The sequence below is a fragment of the Apium graveolens genome, chromosome 9 (genome assembly GCF_009905375.1).
Source record: "Apium graveolens cultivar Ventura chromosome 9, ASM990537v1, whole genome shotgun sequence".
Classification (NCBI taxonomy): domain Eukaryota; kingdom Viridiplantae; phylum Streptophyta; class Magnoliopsida; order Apiales; family Apiaceae; genus Apium; species Apium graveolens.
In genome coordinates this window covers 220,278,399-220,299,035 of record NC_133655.1, presented here as the reverse complement: position 1 = coordinate 220,299,035, position 20,637 = coordinate 220,278,399, and the positions used below count along the sequence as shown (strand labels likewise).

General features: G+C 35.8%; 3 protein-coding genes across 6 annotated transcripts; 2 read left to right on the top strand and 1 right to left on the bottom strand.

The window, feature by feature from the left end:
• Positions 1-2,362: 2,362 nt before the first annotated feature.
• LOC141686656 (uncharacterized) lies at positions 2,363-14,257 on the bottom strand. 4 transcript variants are annotated; one of them, XM_074491697.1, is made up of 3 exons: positions 13,671-14,257; positions 13,487-13,575; positions 2,363-3,107 (listed from the first exon to the last, which is right to left on the bottom strand). In XM_074491697.1, the coding sequence occupies exon 3, from the start codon at positions 3,096-3,098 to the stop codon at positions 2,580-2,582; it is 519 nt and encodes a 172-aa protein (XP_074347798.1). In that variant the 5' UTR covers positions 3,099-3,107; positions 13,487-13,575; positions 13,671-14,257; the 3' UTR covers positions 2,363-2,579. The 4 variants fall into 4 exon arrangements, 3 of the variants coding, with proteins under 3 accessions (XP_074347798.1, XP_074347799.1, XP_074347800.1); XR_012560764.1 differs by lacking the exon at positions 2,363-3,107 and adding an exon at positions 11,607-12,787 and having other exon boundaries at positions 12,876-13,575; XM_074491698.1 differs by lacking the exon at positions 13,487-13,575.
• Positions 14,258-14,556: 299 nt separating this feature from the next.
• Positions 14,557-16,347, top strand: LOC141685970 (1-aminocyclopropane-1-carboxylate oxidase homolog 1-like). The gene is made up of 3 exons (XM_074491039.1): positions 14,557-15,086; positions 15,576-15,900; positions 16,099-16,347. Exons 1-3 carry the CDS (start codon positions 14,557-14,559, stop codon positions 16,345-16,347), a joined length of 1,104 nt encoding a protein of 367 aa, XP_074347140.1.
• A 1,275-nt stretch (positions 16,348-17,622) lies between these two features.
• On the top strand, positions 17,623-19,777 carry LOC141684864 (uncharacterized). Its single transcript, XM_074490002.1, has 2 exons — positions 17,623-19,320; positions 19,644-19,777. The coding sequence occupies exons 1-2, from the start codon at positions 18,057-18,059 to the stop codon at positions 19,676-19,678; spliced, it is 1,299 nt and encodes a 432-aa protein (XP_074346103.1). The 5' UTR covers positions 17,623-18,056; the 3' UTR covers positions 19,679-19,777.
• The last annotated feature ends 860 nt before the right edge of the window (positions 19,778-20,637 follow it).

The following is a 20,637-nucleotide window of genomic DNA, read 5'->3' as shown; positions in this document are numbered from 1 at the left end:
TAAATCAATTTTGGAGAAGTACTTGGCTCCCTTCAACTGGTTAAATAAATCGTCAATTCTGGGTAACGGATACTTGTTCTTGATTGTCAGCTTGTTGAGCTCCCTATAGTCGATGCACAACCTCATACTTCCATCTTTCTTTTTGACGAATAATACCGGGGCTCCCCAAGGGGATACGCTGGGTCTGATTACTCCTTTCTCTAACAACTCCTGCAATTGCTTCGCTAGCTCTTTCATCTCAACAGGCACCATTCTGTACGGGGCCTTGGATACTGGTTCTGTTCCAGGTGCTAGGTCGATCGCAAATTCAATTTCTCTATCTAGAGGAAGTCCTAGTAACTCGTCGGGAAACACGTTTGGAAATTCATTCACAACTGGAATATCTTCAAGTTTTGTTGGTTCTTGACTTCTGTCAATCACATATGCCATAAAATGCTCACATCTTTGTCGTAGTAACTTCTTGGCTTGAATCATCGTTAAGAACTTCTTTACTTGTTTTTGACCCTTGAACGTTACTATCCTTTCGTCTGGCGTTTTCACCATTACCTTCTTATTTCGACAATCTATCTGGGCATCGTGCCTAGATAACCAATCCATCCCTAATATAACGTCAAATTCTCCTAACTTAAATGGTATCAAATCTACACAAAACTTACTACCAGAAATCTCAATCTCACAATTCCCACAAACTTGATTAACATATACACATTCTTGATTTGCTAATTCCACAGTCATTATTTCATTTAAACACTCAACTGGACAATTTAACTTACTAACAAAATCTTGTGAAATAAACGATCGAGTTGCTCCCGAATCTATTAACACTTTGGCACCTAAAGAATTCACATTAAGCGTACCTGCCATGACATCCGTATCCTGGATCACATCCATCACCGACATGTCAAAAACTCTAGCCCTTGGAGTCTCATTCACTGCTGGGGTAGATCCCATAATCCTTAATGCATTACTGACTGGGGCTGATGTCTTGCAATCCCTGGCCATATGTCCTGGCTTCCCACATTTAAAGCACGTAAATCCAATGGCTGGAACCTTTACTGCTGGATTCCGGATAAGTTGATCCTTACTTGCTGGTTCTCTTGGTGGCTGATTTTGGCACTCCCTCGAATAGTGCCCTTTCTGGTTGCATTTGAAACATACCACATTCAACTTATTACAAACTCCTCCATGCTTCTTTCCACATACTTGACAATCTGGAAAAGTTAGTCTCAACTGATTTGGCTGATTTGTATTAACTAGACGGTTGCTCTGGCCTCCGTCTCCTGCATTCTGTTTCCTGAAATTAAAATTTCTCCCTGGCTGAAACTTGCCCTTCTTAAAATTTGGAAACTTCCCTGATTTTGACTAACCCTCACTTCCCTCAACTTTCCTTTTCTTGCTTTCTTTCTCCTTCTGGAACATCTCACTCTCTGTCTCTGCGATCATAGCCTTTTGTACTACTCCTGCATAGGTATCCAATTCAAAAATGGCTACCTTCCCTCTGATCCAGGGTTTCAAACCTTGCTGGAATCTTTTAGCCTTCTTCCAGTCAGTATCCACATACGACGGTACATACCTTGACAATTCCTCAAACTTACCCTCATAATCTGTTACCGACATGTTCCCTTGCTTTAATTCTAAAAACTTCAGCTCCATTTGATCCTGAACAAACTGAAGAAAATACTTTTCTAAAAACAATTCCTTAAACCTTTCCCAAGTAATAACATCTGTACCTTCCAATGTCTTCACCATCTCCCACCAATAGGTGGCTTCATTCTTCAGATAGTAACTTGCAAACTCAACCTTCTGTTCCTCTTTTACTTTCACTAAGGCAAATGCCTTCTCTATTTCCTTTAACCAAACATTTGCTTCAATTGGCTCTAGGGAACCCTTGAATTCTGGTGGGTTTACTGCTTGAAAAGTTTTAAAAGTTACCTGGGGGTTGGTCTGCCTTTGTTGTTGTTGTGCCAGGTGAACTGTTTGTTGGGCCAAGATTTGAAGAATCTGGGCTATTGCTGGGTCTATGGGTCCTGGGTTCACATTTGGGTTTGTATCATCTTGGTTGTTGTTGTTGGTTTCTTCATTCTGGGTGTTGGTGTAGGTATTTTTTCTGGGAGGCATTTTCTGTAAAGAATCAATCAACTTATTTAGCTTTTGAATCAATCTTTTGCATAAAAGAATAGTTTTGCAAAACAGAAATATCTCTTTTTGAAAACAGTTATAACTAAGTAAATTGCATGCTTCTTTACAGAATATATAAACAGTTATGGAAAACAGGGTACACGGTATCACAGAGGTATAACTGGTGCAATAGATAAGGTAAGGTAAAACAGGTGCAATAAAATAAATGACAGTGCTGGAAAGGAAAAAGGTACTGATATATATAGATCAAAAGTTTTAGGTAGTACAAGCGTAAAGACGCTTCGGAAGTAAAAGCAAAAGGGTACAACAACCTACTCATTAGTCAGCATAGCTAGTCTATAAAGACAACTCAAAAGTCTACTGATACACACTACACACTACTGTACATACTACATAACCATAACAACACTGCTCAGCATCTCCATCTCTGAATCTCTGACTCAGCTCCAGGGAAACTTTGGTCCTGCCAGCCTCTCAAAGTCCTCCATCACCTCAGTAGCCCAGCCCATAAGTGCATCAGGGCCTCTGCCAGGTAATGCAGCTCCATGTAGCCTAGCCTCAAGAACCCTCTGTGTCACATGAATCTCCTCTCGAAGTTCCCTCACACCACGATCAACATCAGTAGTCCTAATGATATACTGTAGCTCTCTGATTTGGGCCAACAAGGAATCACGCTCTAATAGAAGAGCCTCATACCGGTAGTAAGGAACTGGGGGCAATGTAGACTGGAATGGGGCACTCGCAACTGAATGCCCAGTGGAATCTGAATCAGCTGGTGGGGGTCCTCTGATAGGTGGCCTCATGCCTGGAGGTGGAATAGCCTGCAATGGTACGGGCTGCAACACAGGTGGAGGTAGTATAGCCAATACTGGTGGAACAACAGGACGTGGATCCGAAGATGGCACTCCAACTGAAGGCTCTGAGTGATCAGCTGATACGGGAATAAAAGAGTCGGCCATCGCTGCTATCTGAAATCATATCGCAATATCAGAATCTCGAACCATAACGCGAATTACACTAATACCTGATATACCGAAGCACTCAACCTCTCGAAGTTCTATCTTTCTATTCCTTACTTCTAATCCTAACCCTCTACCCATTCCCGTCAACCTAGGCTTATGTCAGTGACTTATAACCTGTAGCTCTGATACCAAACCTGTGGCGCCCTCCAAACCCGGGTCAGAAGTTTGGGGTCCACACACACATGCCTTAATTATAACCTGCTAATAACAATATTAAAGATAACAATAATATGCAGTGACCCTAATTATCAACTACCATGGATCGCAACAGGTTAAAGTATGCACACAAGCCACACATCTACTTATATTACATACTGTTCAAATCCCAACTATTCCAAACTCAAAACTGAGTATTAAACATTATTACAAACTTTTACAGACTTAAATTATCCCAAAAGAAACCTACTAGCTTAGCTCGATCAACCTGAACCCCTAGCTCTCATGCTGGACTGGGGATCCGCGGTACCAACCGGTTCCTTCTTAACTGGAAAAGAACAGAAACAATATCGCACAAATGAGCTAACTAGCTCAGCAAGTCACAATGACAAAACTGAGAATAATGATCATCAAGTGAACATGATTATGATATCAAGTGAATAATGGATTATGATTTAGAATTGGATATTATATTTTCATGTTAAAAACCAAGGTTAGGCTGCTGATCAGTCACGCACTAACCCCGAGCAAAGCACACAGCACTGCTCTAACTACTGGATCCAAGGCACACATTGGCCTAACTTGACCATTATATGGTCTGACCACGAATCTGGTCCACAATTTTATAAAAACAATCCAATTCTAACATAATAACAGAATAAGCAATAATAATCAATAACCAGAATCATTAACAATAATGAGTGTTTAACAATGAAAGGGTTTCAATCCTTGTAAGGATCAATAAGGTAATTTCAAAGCTTGGATGCTGGGCAATGAAATAATTGGATAACAAAGGAATCAATGTTTCAGGGTTTCAAGGACTTGGTCTTTCAAAGCATAAAATACAAAGATTTGATTGTGTAAGCAATCTGGTTTAGTGTTTAACATTTAGTTTGTATATATTTGTGGAGTAGGAACGTATACTTGAGGTTCGTGTTTGGGTATACAACAATCAATGGTCTAGAAAGAATCAGGTTACGGCTCAAGATCAATAACTGGAATCAAGGTTTAGGGTATAGTGCTTCAAAGCACTTGCAATATCAACAAGACTATCAAGTACTACAATATCTCGAGAAAGTTCAGAACACTTGCCTGGTATTAGCTTACTACACTGCACTCACTTCCAATCACAATCGTCTTACTCCTCAACTACCTGTTTCCCTTTCCTACGCCTTGCCTCTTCTGCTCACATATCATAAGCATCTATCAATAATCGACTCATAGAGTTTTATTCAACACACACTTCTATATACCCTTCGTTTTACCCAAATCCGATTAACGGATTGAAAGTTATATAATAATCAAGTAAACACCGAATATATAGACTGATAGTCAATCAACAAGTCACATATAGCACATAATACATCACATAGTCAATGATATATTATTTATAAAGAAGTCTCGGGTCATAAATAGGCTTTCTGATATTTAAAATGATTTTTAAAACATTTTTCGGAATTAAAATGGGTCGTTGGATTAATTTCGGGTTAATAAACAGGGTTCGGTAGGCCAATTCTGGCTCCGAAACAATTTTATACTAATTATCGAGCTTTGGAAATAATTTAGAATAATATTTTAAAGCTCTAAACTATTTTTCGGAATTTTTAAATCATTTTTAAATAATTAAATCTAATTAAATAATTGATTAAAATCAATTAATAATTAATTAAATCAATTAATCAATTAATTTTCAAATTAATTGACCAATTAATTAATTAAAAATTAACTGAAATTAATTAACTAATTAATTTAGATTTAATTTTGAATTAAAAATAATTTTCGAAATTAAAATAATAATTTTCAGAATTTTCAGAAATTGAAAATGAAATTTTATAATAAAAATAAATAGGAAATATGATTTTTAAACATTTTATAAACAGGAATCCTATTTTTGAAAACTTTGCAAACTATAGGGACTAAACTTCACCATCTTCAAGAATACAGGGACTAAACTGCAATTTTGCAGTTTTAGTCGCCGGAAAATCGGGGGTGGCCGGAGAACTCACCTCCGGCATCCTCCCACTACCATCACCTCCAGAATTAAACTACACAACACCAGGAATCTATATCTGCAATTAAAATTCATCAATAACCCCAGACTTGGCCGGAATTTGATCAAGAAACTCGCCGGTTTCCGGCGGGTTTGACGTAAACTTCAAAACACAACTCCATTCTCTACAGACCTCGTTGATTCATGAAACTTGTACGACTAGATTGCAAATTTCACAGAGAATACAATACACTATACCACAACATCAATCTATTTCAGAATAAGAAACCCCCAAATTTCAATTAAGAACATTCATACGGGTTATAAACCCTAATTTTAAAATTCGAAAATCAAACTCAAATTTGAACATGTTATTGAACTCCAAATCAGACGTATAATATATCAAAATCATCAGGAAATCAAGCTCTACAACATGCAATCATCAAATCATACAAACAATCATCCGAACAAAAATTCATATTTTTAATAAATTTAATTCGAAAATAAATAAATTTCCAGAAAATAAACCTTTGATTCTGCAGTGAAACAAAGCTCAGAATCTGATAGAACACTTCAAATCCTTCGTTTTGGTTACTCAAGCTTTGAAAACAAAGATCGGTAACGCCTTCGTTTTGCTGTTTGATTCTTAGAACAATTTATGTAATTAGGGTTTTTCTCTGAAAATTATAGAATTAACTATCTGTAAATGATTTTGATACGAAATAAAATACGGAAAAAGGCTATTTATATTTACGGAATATTAGTATCCCCTTGGATCATTCCGGATATAAAATGGTACATTTATTTGTAAAAACTGATCCAAACGGTATCGGTTTTCGGGATAATTATCCAAATCAGTACAATTTGTACTGCGGTCTTGGTCTCAGCGCCTGGTTACACGTATTACGAAGTGATAATTGTGATAGTTTAATAAAAAGCTCCCGTTTATCGAAAATATGGGTTTTATTGATTTACCGAAACGAATATTGTATCGAAAATGTTGCGTCGGGACCCGCGCAGGACAAACCGTACGCCGGATCGAAAAAGTTGAAACATGGAATATGCTCGGAATATTACAATTAGGTTAGGAAGGAGTTCTCGGAAGAGTTTCGGGTTCCAAAAACGTAACAACGGTTGACGTCGGTTGGTTCCCGTTTTGATAAAATAGATTTTAAATACTCGGAAAAAAAAAGATTTATAAATTTCATATGATCCTTATAAATCCATAAATCAACATAAAAATAATTAGGAAGATATGACAATTATCTATGTTTTATTTTGGAAATATAAAAATTAAAATACTCAATTAATAATATTTTTGAATATCCAAATACAAATAACACTTAACAATTAATTTACAGAATAGATATTGAACTCACATAATAATTATTTAATAGCAAAATAATTATATGATATATCCCGGATATTACAATCAGGAACTGTTTAAGTCCAGAGTTGTTGTCTTCTAGATCTCACTATTATAATCTCATTATAATTCTAGAAGCTTTACTCTAAACTATGGAACATCTTATTTAATACACTTTAAATAGATAAAGCCCACAAAAATATAACAAGTCTTTTATTAATTCAAATGAAATCAAATAGGAAGTCAAGAAAGTTCTTCCTAACTCATCATACAAGAAAGTTCTTCCTAACTTATCCTATGATCATTGTTATTTCTTCTTGACTTCCTACACTCTCTTGAGTATTGTTCGTCATTCTTGGCGTGGTGAACTTCAAGTTTTCAGACCGTCATTCACCACTTATTTTTGCCCAGGTTTAAATTTATAATGCCATTGTGGGTATCCAGTAGTTTCCCGTGGCCTTTTATTACACGTGTCGTACATACCAGCGTTTTGTTCACCACACATTTGCCGTACTTAGAAAGAACATCATTATCTCCTGTCACTCACATCATTATCTCATGTCACTCCTTGAGTCAAGATTTCCTTTTGTGACTCCTCCTGTTGTATGATTGGACAAAGGTAATGGACACATCATTAGGAGCTGACTTTGTTGAGTCCCATACATCTCATCTAGCCTGTTCAAGAACTGGAATAGCTTTGACTTTTTCTTCATCATTTCTATGGCCTCCAATAATTTTGTTATTTACGGTGTAGTAGCTGCAACAGCAGACAACACATTCATTGACTTAATTTCTTCCCACAGCCCAGTTAGGCTCGTGTAGTACTTACTCACTTTAAACCCGTTTTGCTTTAAACTGAACAGATCTTTGTTCAGCTTGTATTTTCTTGACCCGTTTGTCAATGAAAACCTATTTCCAAACTGTCTCCAGATCTCACTTGTTGGGCTGATAAACAAAACTGAAATTTTTATATTATCTGAAATGTTAATATGGATCCATGAGATCACCATCCATGCTCTATAGTCTCCTGCATCCTGCAACTTTGACACAATAATGGATGTAGGGCCATTGGATGGATGTAAAAATAATGGGTTTTGTAGATTTGTGAATGATAATTTACTGGTAGCCATGAACAAATCTAAAGACCTATTAAACTGAGAAACAAGACTGAACAAACTTTTTACACACTCTGCAACACACTCAACACCTATTTGACAACTTTGATTATCTTAAGCAGACAATCTTTTTAAACACACACGACGACTATCTCTCAACAACTCATTTATAAAGAGTTTCAAATGATAAGCATAAAGATAACAAAGAGAGAAAAACTGGTGAATGAAAGCAACTCTGCATTAACAAGAAAATATTGCATACTCCCAACACACAGGACCATAGTCTACACCTCTATGTCCTTTTTATTTTGCTACCAACTTCTAGCATAACAACCAAGAGAAGAGAAAATACTAGAACGCCTCTGCTTTGTTGATGGACCATGCAAGCCTACTCAGCATACAAGTACAATCTATCTATCTTCATATTGCACTTAGACCTGACAAATCGTTCGTGTCGTATACTTTCTTGTCGTGTTTTTAATGTTTCGTGTACATGCAGGTCAAACAAAAAATTGAAATGTTTAGGGTTCGTGTGCTTTCGTATTTGTGTACTTCCGTTTTGTGTCGTATTTTTCGTATTTGAATTTGAATATTAATTAAAATAAATAAATAAATAAATAAAATAAGTTTTTAGGTAAAATTTTATGAAATATATTAAAAAATTATATTTAGATCACATTTATATACATATTAAAAATTAAATTAATTTTTTTAAAAATAAACATGCATAAATCTATTATAAATATATATATCATTATAAATATTAATATTTAATTATAATATTTATTTATATCATATATTTCGTGTCGTGTACTAGAAGGGAAAACACAAAACCAACATTAAATCTTGGTTGTGTATTTTCGTGTTCGTGTATTTTTGGGCCGTGTACTAAAAAGGCAAACACGAACACTAAATTTTCGTATCGTTTAATGTCGTGTAAGTCGTGTCGTGTCCAAAATTGTCTGGTCTAATTGCCGTGATTAATTATTTGACATGAAACATAAAACAGTAAAAGTAAATTGCTTCCATTAGATTTGATATCAGAGGAAAATCCCCCTATTTACAAGAGTTTCCATGTGAGTGATGTTGGGGTTAAACCCAATAGGTAGTATGGTCTTGGTGATAGAAAATATAATTGAATTGGGTAATAATTGTATGGGTAGACAATTATTATCATAATTGGGTTGGGTAATAATTGTATGTGTTGACAATTATTATTATAATGGGAATGGATAATAATTGTATGAGTAGACAATTATTATTGTAATCAGATTAGGTATGTCTTGTTGGCTAAGTTTGTGATGGCTATATATACATAGTCATGTTATTGTTTTGATGTATGCTTAAGTATTGTTTGACTTAAGTATCGCTTGAGTGAATACCGTTTGGTGAGATTGATTGTATTATTGATAATTGTTTTGATTAATAATACAAGTTGGGATGTGGGTTTTTCCGCGTCATATATTGAGTGTGTGTTTTGCATTGTTTGTTTGGTTCTATACTTGTGTGTGTTCCCCCTAACAATTAGTATCAGAGCCAAGGTTCATGATGGAGAAGGTTGGGGGATTTTAAATTGAATTGTTTAATGAAAGAAATAATTTTACCTTGTGGCAAAGTACGGTAAAAGATCTGTTAATTCAACGAGGGTTATATGCGACTCTCGGAGGGAAGAAGCCTACTGAAGTTGATGATACAAAGTGGGGAGACATGAAGTTACGTGCGGCATCAACGATCCGGTTGACCCTTGCACCGGAAATCAAGTATAATGTTCTTGAAGAGGACAATCCCAAGAATTTGTGGGAGAAGTTAACGAAGACTTATCACTCAAAGTCTTTGGCCAACAAGCTGTTTCTCAAGAAAGATTTGTTTGGGCTCAAGATGGAAGAAGACGGAGATTTAAGAGATCATCTGAATCGTTTTAATGGCTTAATCAACCAGCTAAATAATTTGGATGAAAAATTAAAGGATGAGGACAAAGCTGTTCTACTACTAGTGTCTCTACCGAAGAAGTATAATACTATGATGACTTCTTTATTGGTTGGGAAAACGAAGTTAGATTTGGATGAGACTATTGTTGTTCTTCTGGAGGCCGAAAGATTGATGAAACAAGAATCGAGTGACACATCTGATGGAAGTGCATTTGTGGTACGTTCGCGTGACACGAAAAAGAAGTATGATAAGAAACATAACCCTAATATCAGGTTTTTTTATTGTGAGGAATTGGGTCATATACAATTTATGTGTCCAAAGGCAAGAGAAGACTTGAGAGAGTTGAAGAAAAATCGAGGGGGTAGTGTTTCGCTTGTAGAAGCTGATGAAGATGTTCTTTTGGTTCAAGAAGAGAAGGGATCAAAAGAAGAATGGGTGCTTGACTCGGGATGTTCTCATCACATATGTGGTAGGAGGGAGTGGTTCTCGTCCTATAAAAAGTGTGAGGGAAAGATTGTAACTTTACCGAACGGTAAAACGGTAAAGGTTGCTGGCATTGGTGAGGTAACAATAAAACGTCATAACGGTCGTGTTCAGAAGTTAACTCAAGTAAGATACATACCGGAGTTAAATCGAAATCTGATTTCGTTGGGTAAATTAGTTGATTTGGGATATATTGTTATGATGAAGAACAGTATGTTGAAAGTCACTAAAGGAGATTTAGAGATACTCAAAGGTCGAAAAGATAAGAGAAATCTTTTTGTACTAGAAGGAGGGGTTATTGTTCGAGGGGAGGTATTGGGCGATCGACGTTGATGGCTTGATGTGACCGTTAATTCGGTTGTGCATGAAATCATATTGGGTTGAAGGGGAGGATTGTTGGGGTTAAACCCAATAGGTAGTATGGTCTTGGTGATAGAAAACATAATTGAATTGGGTAATAATTGTATGGGTAGACAATTATTATCATAATTGAATTGGGTAATAATTGTATGTGTTGACAATTATTATTATAATGGGAATGGGTAATAATTGTATGAGTAGACAATTATTATTGTAATCAGATTAGGTATGTCTTGTTGGCTAAGTTTGTGATGGCTATATATATATAGTCATGTTATTGTTTTGATGTATGCTTGAGTATTGTTTGACTTAAGTATCGCTTGAGTGAATACCGTTTGGTGAGATTGATTGTATTATTGATAATTGTTTTGATTAATAATACAAGTTGGGACGTGGGTTTTTCCGCGTCATATATTGAGTGTGTGTTTTGCATTGTTTGTTTGGTTCTATACTTGTGTGTGTTCCCCCTAACAAGTGATTACATGGAAAAGTTCTTTTCCAAGCGCAATTTCATATTTCTGCCTTTGCTTTCTTTGTTTTATTATTAATTGTTGCGATAATAAATAAATTTCTTTTCCTTTTCAATAGCAGTAATACGTAACTACACAACTCGTGGATCTGGTTTGTCTTGCTCTATTTAACTTGCTGTGTGAGATACAACATGACAAATATCGAATATTAATTTATGTTCTAATCCTTAATATCCTACAACATGAAATTATATTTGTTAGGGACAACCTGCACAAAATATAATACCTGCACAACATGAATGTTCTGAGATTTGAAGGAAACCTTTTTATGGTATATGTTGGTGTTAGTCTGTGTGATATAACAGATACATGCAATAGTGTAACTATGGAAGAAAAATTTAACACAATAACAGAGTAATTAATTAGGTGTTAAGTTATTAGTTTACTAATACAGAATTTCTTTTCCAAAAAATTGAAATGGAAAACAAAATGATGGTTTTTGTTTGTGAGAGATTTGTGCAAATATAAAATCATCAAAGATAAATTAAGATATTGTTGGACCAAGCTTGAGAGGAGGATCCAAATGGCCCATTTGTAATAATTAGAATAGACATTTATACAGAAAAAGGCTCATTAGACCCAGTTGTACTAAAAAGAGCCCCCTTAGGTCTACTATAAAAAGGGAGATAAGACTCACTCGGGGTTGGCATTTTGAATCAAGAAAAGAGTCTCTAATTTATCATTCGAATATTCCTATAAATATGTGGATAATCAGTTGACGCTAAAAGGAGCTTTATTCTTAATCCTAACCGAAAGATGATGATGGACGAAGTAGATCTGCCAGCAAAAAACGAAGCCCCGCCCAAAGTCCCGTCAGCTGTGATTGTGATTGTTCCAAGATAATCCGACAACCAAGGGACGTCGAAACAGCCGACGCTGCAGCCGGAGTGCTTATCCCCCAGACCCGGCAATTCAGCCACACGATTTGACCCTCGGGGAGGCTTTGTCGAAGAAGCGTAAATTTCAACCAGATCAGAGGTAAAGGGTGAACACGGCAAAAGGAACATAAGTACTATCCAGTGACATGCGCCTACACCTTGAAAAAATCGAGCGTTTGAAGATGCAACGAGAGGAAGATCTTGATAATGATGATTGCTCCGATGAAGAGCTTCAGCTTTTGTAGAAAGAAGCTCGCACTCTGACAGTGAAGTTAGAACGACGACGAGAAATTCACCGGCTGCGTAAAGAGCTCCATAACACATCGATAACAAACCAAGGGATGAAGGAATAGTATTTTTAGGACGACGATGATGCTAATTATGAATATCATCCCTCAGCCGAGTCAACATACTCCCATTCACGAGACCGTTGACAGTGAACAGTTTTCTCTGGCGACATCTCGCAAAAGACGGAATCCACTGACACAATCTCCGACGAGGAATTGTGAAAATGTAGTAAGACATGGCACATATGCGAAGTTTAATGCGCTCCCAATCTGGGTTCGAGATAGTGGCAGAGAGCCCCTATCACTCGTACTCGAGAAAACTTGCATTGACAAGACGTTAAAAAAACCATCCTCTTGCATTTCCAAACACATTCGACGGTCGAATGACATTCTTCGGACACGCGGAGATCGCCTGTTGTTAGTTTTTCTCCACGTGCTTGCAAGGCACGACGCTCCGCTAGTACAGTAATTTGCCTCCTCGTTCAATCGACTCTTGGTTGAATCTAAAGAGCAAGTTCCAAGATCGTTTTTCCTGCAATTATAAGGGAATAAATGTCATAGTATCCCTCATGACTATACACCAACGATATAAAGAAAGCCTCTGTAGTTTCTTAACTCACAATTTTCATTCTCTTGTGGCGAGTATCAAAATAAGATTGACCCTCGTGATAACGAACACCGTATATCAAGAAAAATAACTTAATTGAAGGACTCCTATTTCTATCACAAAATAATGCGACGAAGCCGCTAAGTTGAGCAACTGAGTTGGGCGCCAGTTGGCCAATCCCACATCTTATATCCTCGTACATTGCCATATGAAATAGATTCATCGGCAACCGAAGCCCAAAGTGAAATAAGTGCATCGGGATCCCGTGCATTTCATACTTGGGCATCATCCAAACACGGTCATTAATAGTCAGGATTCGATATCGATAACCGTTATCCAGATCAACATATGTCTTTAGTTTGTCCAGTAGGAGTTCCTTGTTTATATGGTGACCGAGATAGTTGAGGTTAGGCTTGTCCGAGAACTCTTCTCTTCCCATACAAAAGCTTTTCTTTAAAATCTGATTCCTAAACATTAGAGTTTGAGGGCTCAATGGAGGTGAAGGACGTGGACTGTCTGGGATTCCCGACAAAAGTTCATCCTCCTCCAAGAAATCAAAAGAATGACACTGATCCAAGTTAGGAATTTCCAATTCATTTAAATTTAAAGAGGACTGTTAATCACCTTTATCGAGGGGCCTTTTTCCAGGATCGCGGTTGGAAATTGTTCGTATGGAAGAAGATGAACTCATTTCCTCCATCACAATCTTGATTCTACTCAATGAGTTGCAAGAACAAGAATGAAAAAACAAATACAAAGATCTTAACTTTGAAAAAAAAAAGAAAAAAGAAATATATGAGTGACTTACAGATACGGTGTAGATAGAAGAGAAATGATGATTCTTCCGGGCGCTGCAATCCTTTTGATAAGTGGAGGGAGAATTCAGACAGCCACAGCTCCAATCAATATACAGGGAAAACAAAAAAAATAAACAGTTATATACATTTTCAAAAAAAAAATAACAAATAACAACGCAAAGCGATGTGGGCAAAACATAATTAAACAAATATAACAGGTACACTTTTTCTTGCTTTTTTCTGCTTAATTATTTTAAATACTCTGTTAACCTTTCTTTTTAGAAATTAAATCAATCCAAATCTAAAGATATTGGAGACTCAGAGGGGGCAAATGTTGGACCAAATTTGAGAGGAGGACCCAAAAGCCCCATTTATAATAATTAGAATAGACATTTACATATAGAAAAAGATCCATTAGGCTCACTTGTACTAAAAAAGCCCCTTTAGATTTGGTGTAAAAAGGGAGTTAAGCCTCACGTGTAAAGGGGTTGGTCTTTTGAACTCTATTATTTATCATTAGGATATTCCTCTAAATATTTGGATAATCAGATATTAACAAATAATATGTTCTGATAGTCTGTTAAATATGTTATGAAGAGAGATTAACTTTGTCGCAGCTTGCCTATAGAAGAGGCTGCTTGCTATCGTATTCTATTGCTACTTGAGGCTGCTGTGTTTAGAAGTACTTTAAAATAACGAAAACTGTACCAAGTTGAAGCCACCGCCAGGTAGCAATGTATATGGATGAAAGCAAAGTTGATTTTGTTACAAGTAAGATGAATCTAATGTTTATTAGATTCGTAAAAGTCTTTTATATTGTTTGCGTATGAAAAAAATCTCCAGCGCTCATATGGTATATAGGTGTAGCGTAGTTCTGATCAATCCACCAACACTGTAATGGATGTATTAGACATGAAAGCATCTCTAGTACATCCTGTCCAAGAAGAAGAGCTGAAGGCTTTCGACAACACTAAGTTAGGTGTGAAAGGTCTTGTTGATGCTGGGATAGTGAACATTCCTGGAATATTTGTAAGACCAGCAGATGAGCTTTCTCAGGAATTGATGTATTCCAGGACTCACCTACAAGTTCCAGTAATAGATGTTCAGGGAATTGATAGTTTGGAACTGCGAAAGAAAATAGTTACTCAAGTGCAGCAGGCATCAGAGCAATGGGGATTCTTTCAGGTGGTGAATCATGGTATTCCTCCGAGTGTGCTAGAAGGTATGATTGATGGGGTACGTTTGTTTCACGAACATGATTTTGAGGCAAAGAAATGGTTGTATACATTTGATATGATGCAAAATGTTAGATTTAACAGCAATTATGATTTGTATCAATCCCGAGCTGCTAACGGGAGAGACACCTTGACTCTTACTACGTTGCCTTCCAATCCACTCAATGCGGATGAATTACCTGAATCATGCCGGTGAGAATATATATTTCGGCTTTGGTTATATATGTCTTACATACTCCCCCTTTCTTACAAGTATTATCCGATTTAAAGTTAATACAGTCTCAATGATATTGGAGTTGTAGACATGTTTTGCAAACAGAACAAGGTAAAATATATTGTTCTCCAAACATATTGTGTACTTGTGTTTGCACAACATATATGAGACTCCAAAAACTCGAATATAATTAGTAGTTCGTAAAAATTATCATACCTTATAAGGCTGATTAATATTTGAATGTTATGTGTTGTGAATTTCAAAACAACAACATATTTGAGTATTTTCAGGAAGATCTCAAGAGTGAAACCCAGGAAAGAATGAGAAGAGAGTAAATGTCAAGGAGAGAAGTGAAATGCAACTCTATCGAAGTTGCGATCACTCTGCCTGCCCAGTTTTTGCTATAACAATGTGTCTGCGTGTGTGTGTGTGTATGTTATGCATTAATTAAGGTTTTAAATTTGCAGATCCACATCAATGGCATACATAAAGCATGTAATGGAGTTGGGAGATACTCTAATCGAACTATTATCGGAGGCTCTAGGCCTAAAAGCTGACCATCTTAAAGTTATGGAATGTACTAAAGGCTACAACACAATTTGTTGCCATTATTATCCGGCATGTCCTGAGCCGGAGCTAACTACTGGAATTGGCAAGCATAGCGACTCTACTTTTATTACTATTCTTGTACAAGATCAGATTGGGGGACTCCAGATATTGCATGAAGATAAGTGGGCTGATGTTGAACCAATTACTGGAGGGCTGGTAGTAAACATTGGTGATCTACTCCAGGTAAAAGCAAACGTGTTTTCATGATGGTTAATTGCATGCATTTGAATATAAATAACTCACATGCTCTGTTGTATCTCAAACATCAACCTGCTTCATCAAGAGATATGGATGCGTAACAAATAACAATCTAAATGATACTTGAGGTATTTTATTCAGAGCTGACCAACTTGACATGGCAATTCAAACTTGATGAAACAGAGTGTGTCAAATGACAAGTTCAAAAGTGTCATTCACAGAGCGTTGGTGAACAATGACAAGGAAAGAATATCGGTGCCATGTTTTTTCAGTGGTTCCTCAGCTGAGTCGATTAAGTATGGCCCGATCAAAGCTTTGATATCAGGAGAAAATCCACCTATTTATAGAAGTTTCGAGGTAAGTGATTACATGGAAAAGTTCTTGTCCAAGCGACTTGATGGACAGGAATTACGAGACCTTTTCAAGCTATGAAGCTCGACTGTAGTTAATTCTGATTCCTTTTCAAATTGATAGACTGGAATTAGGAGGACCTTAGTTAGTTACGAACCTATATTAAATTCTGAATAAAAATTCCGGTGTGACTTGATGTATAGGAATTACATGATCTTTTCAAGCAACGAAGCTAGCCTTAAAAAGCAGAATTACAATTACATGATGTTTCTGCGGATGCTTCTATCTTTGTATGATCCAGTGTGTTTTATATGTTGGGTAATTCTTCTTCAAGTGAAGATGCATCATAATTTAGAGAAAGATCAATATCCCTAAATATTGGTCAGAATTAATCAACTTCAAGGGAAAAAGTCAAATGAGAGGCTGCTTTCTATTGCATCTTATTGATACATGAAGGAGGCTGCTGTGTTGGAAGGCATTTTAAATAAACAAAAAGATGCACCAAGTTCAAGCCACCGTCTGGTCCCAAAATATGTTCAAGCAAAGTCGACTATCACATTAACATACTGATGTATAATATAAAAAAAAAATATTATTTATTTCATTAGATAATATTAAACGAAATGTGGAGGAGACTTCCGAGGATATACTTGAATGTGTATAAGATTCTTGAAAGCCTACTATAATGGGGTTAAATATCAAATTGGTCACTGAAGTGAAAGTGATATATCAATTCCTTCATTGATCTTAACGGGGCATCATTTTGATCACTAAAGTTGTATAATTATCAAATAGATAACTCCAAAAATGTGACGAAAAAATAAATATTATCTTTTGTTAAGTTCTACACATTTTTCTTCAACGCTACTATAATCAAATAAAAAGTTATGAACTCTAGTATTTTAGATAATATATCTAGATTTTAAAACTTTTATTTACTATTTATTTTTAATTAAGTAAGATAAAATAACTATAAAATTTAAAATAAATAGTAAATAATTTTTTTAAAATCTAGATATATAATCTAAAATACTAGAGTTCACAACTTTTCATTTGTTATAGTAGCGTTGAAGAAAAATGTGTAGAACATAACAAATGATAATATTTACTTTATAATCGCATTTTTAGAGTTATCTATTTGATATTTATGTGACTTTAGTGATCAAAATGATACCCCGTTAAGATTAGTGAAGGAAGTGATATATGGCCTTCACTTCATTGACTACTTTGATATTTAACCCTCCTATAATGTGCTTAGCAAACAAAAGTCTAATATAATGTAAATTTCGGATAGAATCTTCATCACCAATCAACAAGACCTGGAGTGAATTTCTGCTAAATCCACCAAAAACAGCAATGGATGTTTATATTGTGATATAATGATGTCAGCGTGCTGTCATATTTGATAAGCAGCTCATTGAATGATGGTGATAAAGTATAGGTTGTTATGATAAGTAGTGTTCTTCCTAATGTGTACTTATCACAGCTACTAGTATAATATCTCAATGTACAGGCTGTTAGATCTACTTTTTCTCTCTGTAATTTGACAAAGACTAAGAATGTAAATCTCTTTAGTTCATCTTTTATCTCTCTCAATCTCTCTGCATCTTTCTGCAACTATTTTTTATTTCCACAAATCTCTTCATATCACTTAACATTTCATCTTTATCTTCAAATTAATATGGTATCAGAGCTTTATTCCGCAATTTTGTTAGTGTTTTCTTGCTTCGTCTCTCTCAGTTCATCACAATTATAAGCTGTTCAGACGATCATCAAGATTTTGTGATTGAATGTTGAAGGAAACTCGATTGAATTACTCGTATGTGAACGCTGTAACAGGATTCAACACTTCTTCACCATCTCCAATGGCGAATTCAACTATACGATCTGGTAATGTGACTCAAACTTCTAATACATCTGATGATATAGATACATCTTCAGATACACAAAATCTCAGTATTGATAACAATTTTCATCCATTATACCTTCATAACAATGATCAACCTAGAATGATACTTATATCTAAGAAGTTGTTAGGATCAGAGAATTATTCCTCATGGAAACGTTCTATACAAATTGCTTTATCTGCTAAGAATAAATTGGTGATTGTAACCGGAGAATTTTTATCTCCATCTGAGAAATCTACTTTGTATGCTCATTGGAGGAGAGTTAATGATATGGTAATTACCTGGATATTGAACACAGTTTTTGATGAAATTAGTAATAGCATGAACTATATGGATAGTGCATCTGATGTTTGGAATGAATTAAGTGAAAGATTCTCTGTTGTTAGTGGACACAAAATTTATGAAGTACAGAAAGATTTGTTTAAGCTAGAGCAAGGGAATGATTCTGTTGAAATTTACTTTCACAAGCTCAAAGGTTTTTGGGATGAACTTAAGGCTTTAGAACCTATAATCAGATGTACTTGTGGTGCTAGTAAGGAGTGGGAGGCTCAAATTGAGAAAACCAGGTTAATTCAGTTCTTAATGGGATTGCACAGTAGTTACACTGCAGCTCGTGGTCATCTGTTAATGATGAATCCTTGGCCTTCTTTGAATCAAGCTTACATGCTTCTTAAACAAGAAGAAAAACAAAGGCAGATTCATCATAATACTGGAACTCCACTTGCCATGATGGTTAACTTGTCTAAAAATCCAGCTTCTCGGTCACATAGACAAACTGACAGACCTGCTTTAGAATGCACTTATTGCCATAGTAAAAATCATACCAAAGAAAGATGCTATAAGCTTGTTGGTTACCCTGCTGATCATGATTTTCATCCTAACAATAGAGGCAAGAAAAGGCCATTTAGTAAGAATTTTGGTCATTCAGTTTCTACTCCCCAAGCTATGCAGGTCACAAGTGTTGATAATTCCAACACTCAGCACTCATCCAGCATCACTAATCAAATGGAACTTCTTCAGAATCAAATGAACACTCTGTTGAAGCTTGCTAATCAAGAAAAACTTGCTAATTCTGGACCATCTATGAAACATGTTGAAGCAGTTTCAAAAACAAGTTCTCCTTTTCAGTTTGGAACTAATTTTGCAGGTACTGCCTTCTCTCTCATGACTGCTTCCAATATCTCCAGTAATACTTGGGTTTTAGACACTGGTGCAACAAATCACATGTGTTGCAACATAGACCAGATGCATAATTTACAATTGTTGCAAAGTCCTATAACTGTTACATTTCCAAATGGTCACAATGCTACTGTTACTCAAATAGGTTCAGTAATCATTCATCCTATCCCTTGTGTTGTCAATGAAGTCCTCCATATTCCTTCTTTTAATTTTAATTTGTTGTCTATCAGCAAATTATCTACTGATATTCATTCAAACATTCATTTTTCTTCTAATGAGTGTATTATGCAGGACCAACACCAGACCAAGGGTTGGATCCTTGGTAAACTCATAGATGGATTATATCAACTTGACAACACTCCTCCTGACATCACAGATGGTTCACAAACTTCTCAGCTCATTTCTTCAACTCATTATTCTCCATCTCATATTTTTACTGTTACCAAAGCTACTTCTCAACTTTGGCACAAAAGATTAGGGCATGTTTCTGTTTCTGTTTTGAGAAAAATTCCAGTTATAGCTACTTCTGATATAGAACCTATCTGCTGTGATGTTTGTCATTTGGCTAAACAATGTAAACTGCCATTTCCATCTAGTCTTTCTTGTGTTTCTGCTCCTTTTGATTTGATACACTGTGATGTATGGGGTCCTTATAGGACACCTACTACTGATGGATGTAAATATTTTCTCATTATTGTTGATGATAATAGTAGAGCAATTTGGACAATTCTTCTTCCTACCAAACAACATGCTACTAAATCTTTGCAAGATTTCTTTGCTTATGTCTCAAATCAATTCAATACTACTATTAAATGTCTTAGAAGTGATAATGGTGGGGAATTTAAAAATTCTGAACTTTCTTCTTTTTTAACTGCTCATGGAGTTTTTCATCAAACCACTTGTCCCTATACTCCTTAGCAGAATGGGAGGGTTGAAAGAAGACATAGAACCCTGTTAGAAATGACAAGAGCTTTACAATTTCAGTCTTCTCTGCCTAAGGTTTTTTGGGGGGATTGTTTATTGACTTCAACATACCTTTTGAATCGACTTCCTTCTCCTGTATTAGGCAATGTTAGTCCCTATGAAAAGCTTTTTCATAAACCTCCTTCCTACGATAGCTTGAGATCTTTTGGTTGTTTGGCCTATATGTCTCAGCATGATTCCGACAAATTAGCACCTAGGGCCATTAAAACAGTTTTTCTAGGTTATCCTTTACTTCAGAAAGGATACAAGTTATTTGATATTTCTACCAAGACCTTTCATGTTTCTAGACATGTTGAATTTT

Bases quoted from the DNA above. Each gene is read 5' to 3' on its own strand.
- LOC141686656 (XM_074491697.1), bottom strand. From the start codon at position 3,098: ATGGCCGACTCTTTTATTCCCGTATCAGCTGATCACTCAGAGCCTTCA.
- LOC141685970 (XM_074491039.1), top strand. From the start codon at position 14,557: ATGGATGTATTAGACATGAAAGCATCTCTAGTACATCCTGTCCAAGAA. The intron at 15,087-15,575 runs GTGAGAATATAT...TTAAATTTGCAG, and splicing joins GAATTACCTGAATCATGCCG to ATCCACATCAATGGCATACA. The intron at 15,901-16,098 runs GTAAAAGCAAAC...TTGATGAAACAG, and splicing joins ACATTGGTGATCTACTCCAG to AGTGTGTCAAATGACAAGTT.
- LOC141684864 (XM_074490002.1), top strand. From the start codon at position 18,057: ATGTTGAAGGAAACTCGATTGAATTACTCGTATGTGAACGCTGTAACA. The intron at 19,321-19,643 runs GTACTGCCTTCT...TGTATTATGCAG, and splicing joins GTTTGGAACTAATTTTGCAG to GACCAACACCAGACCAAGGG.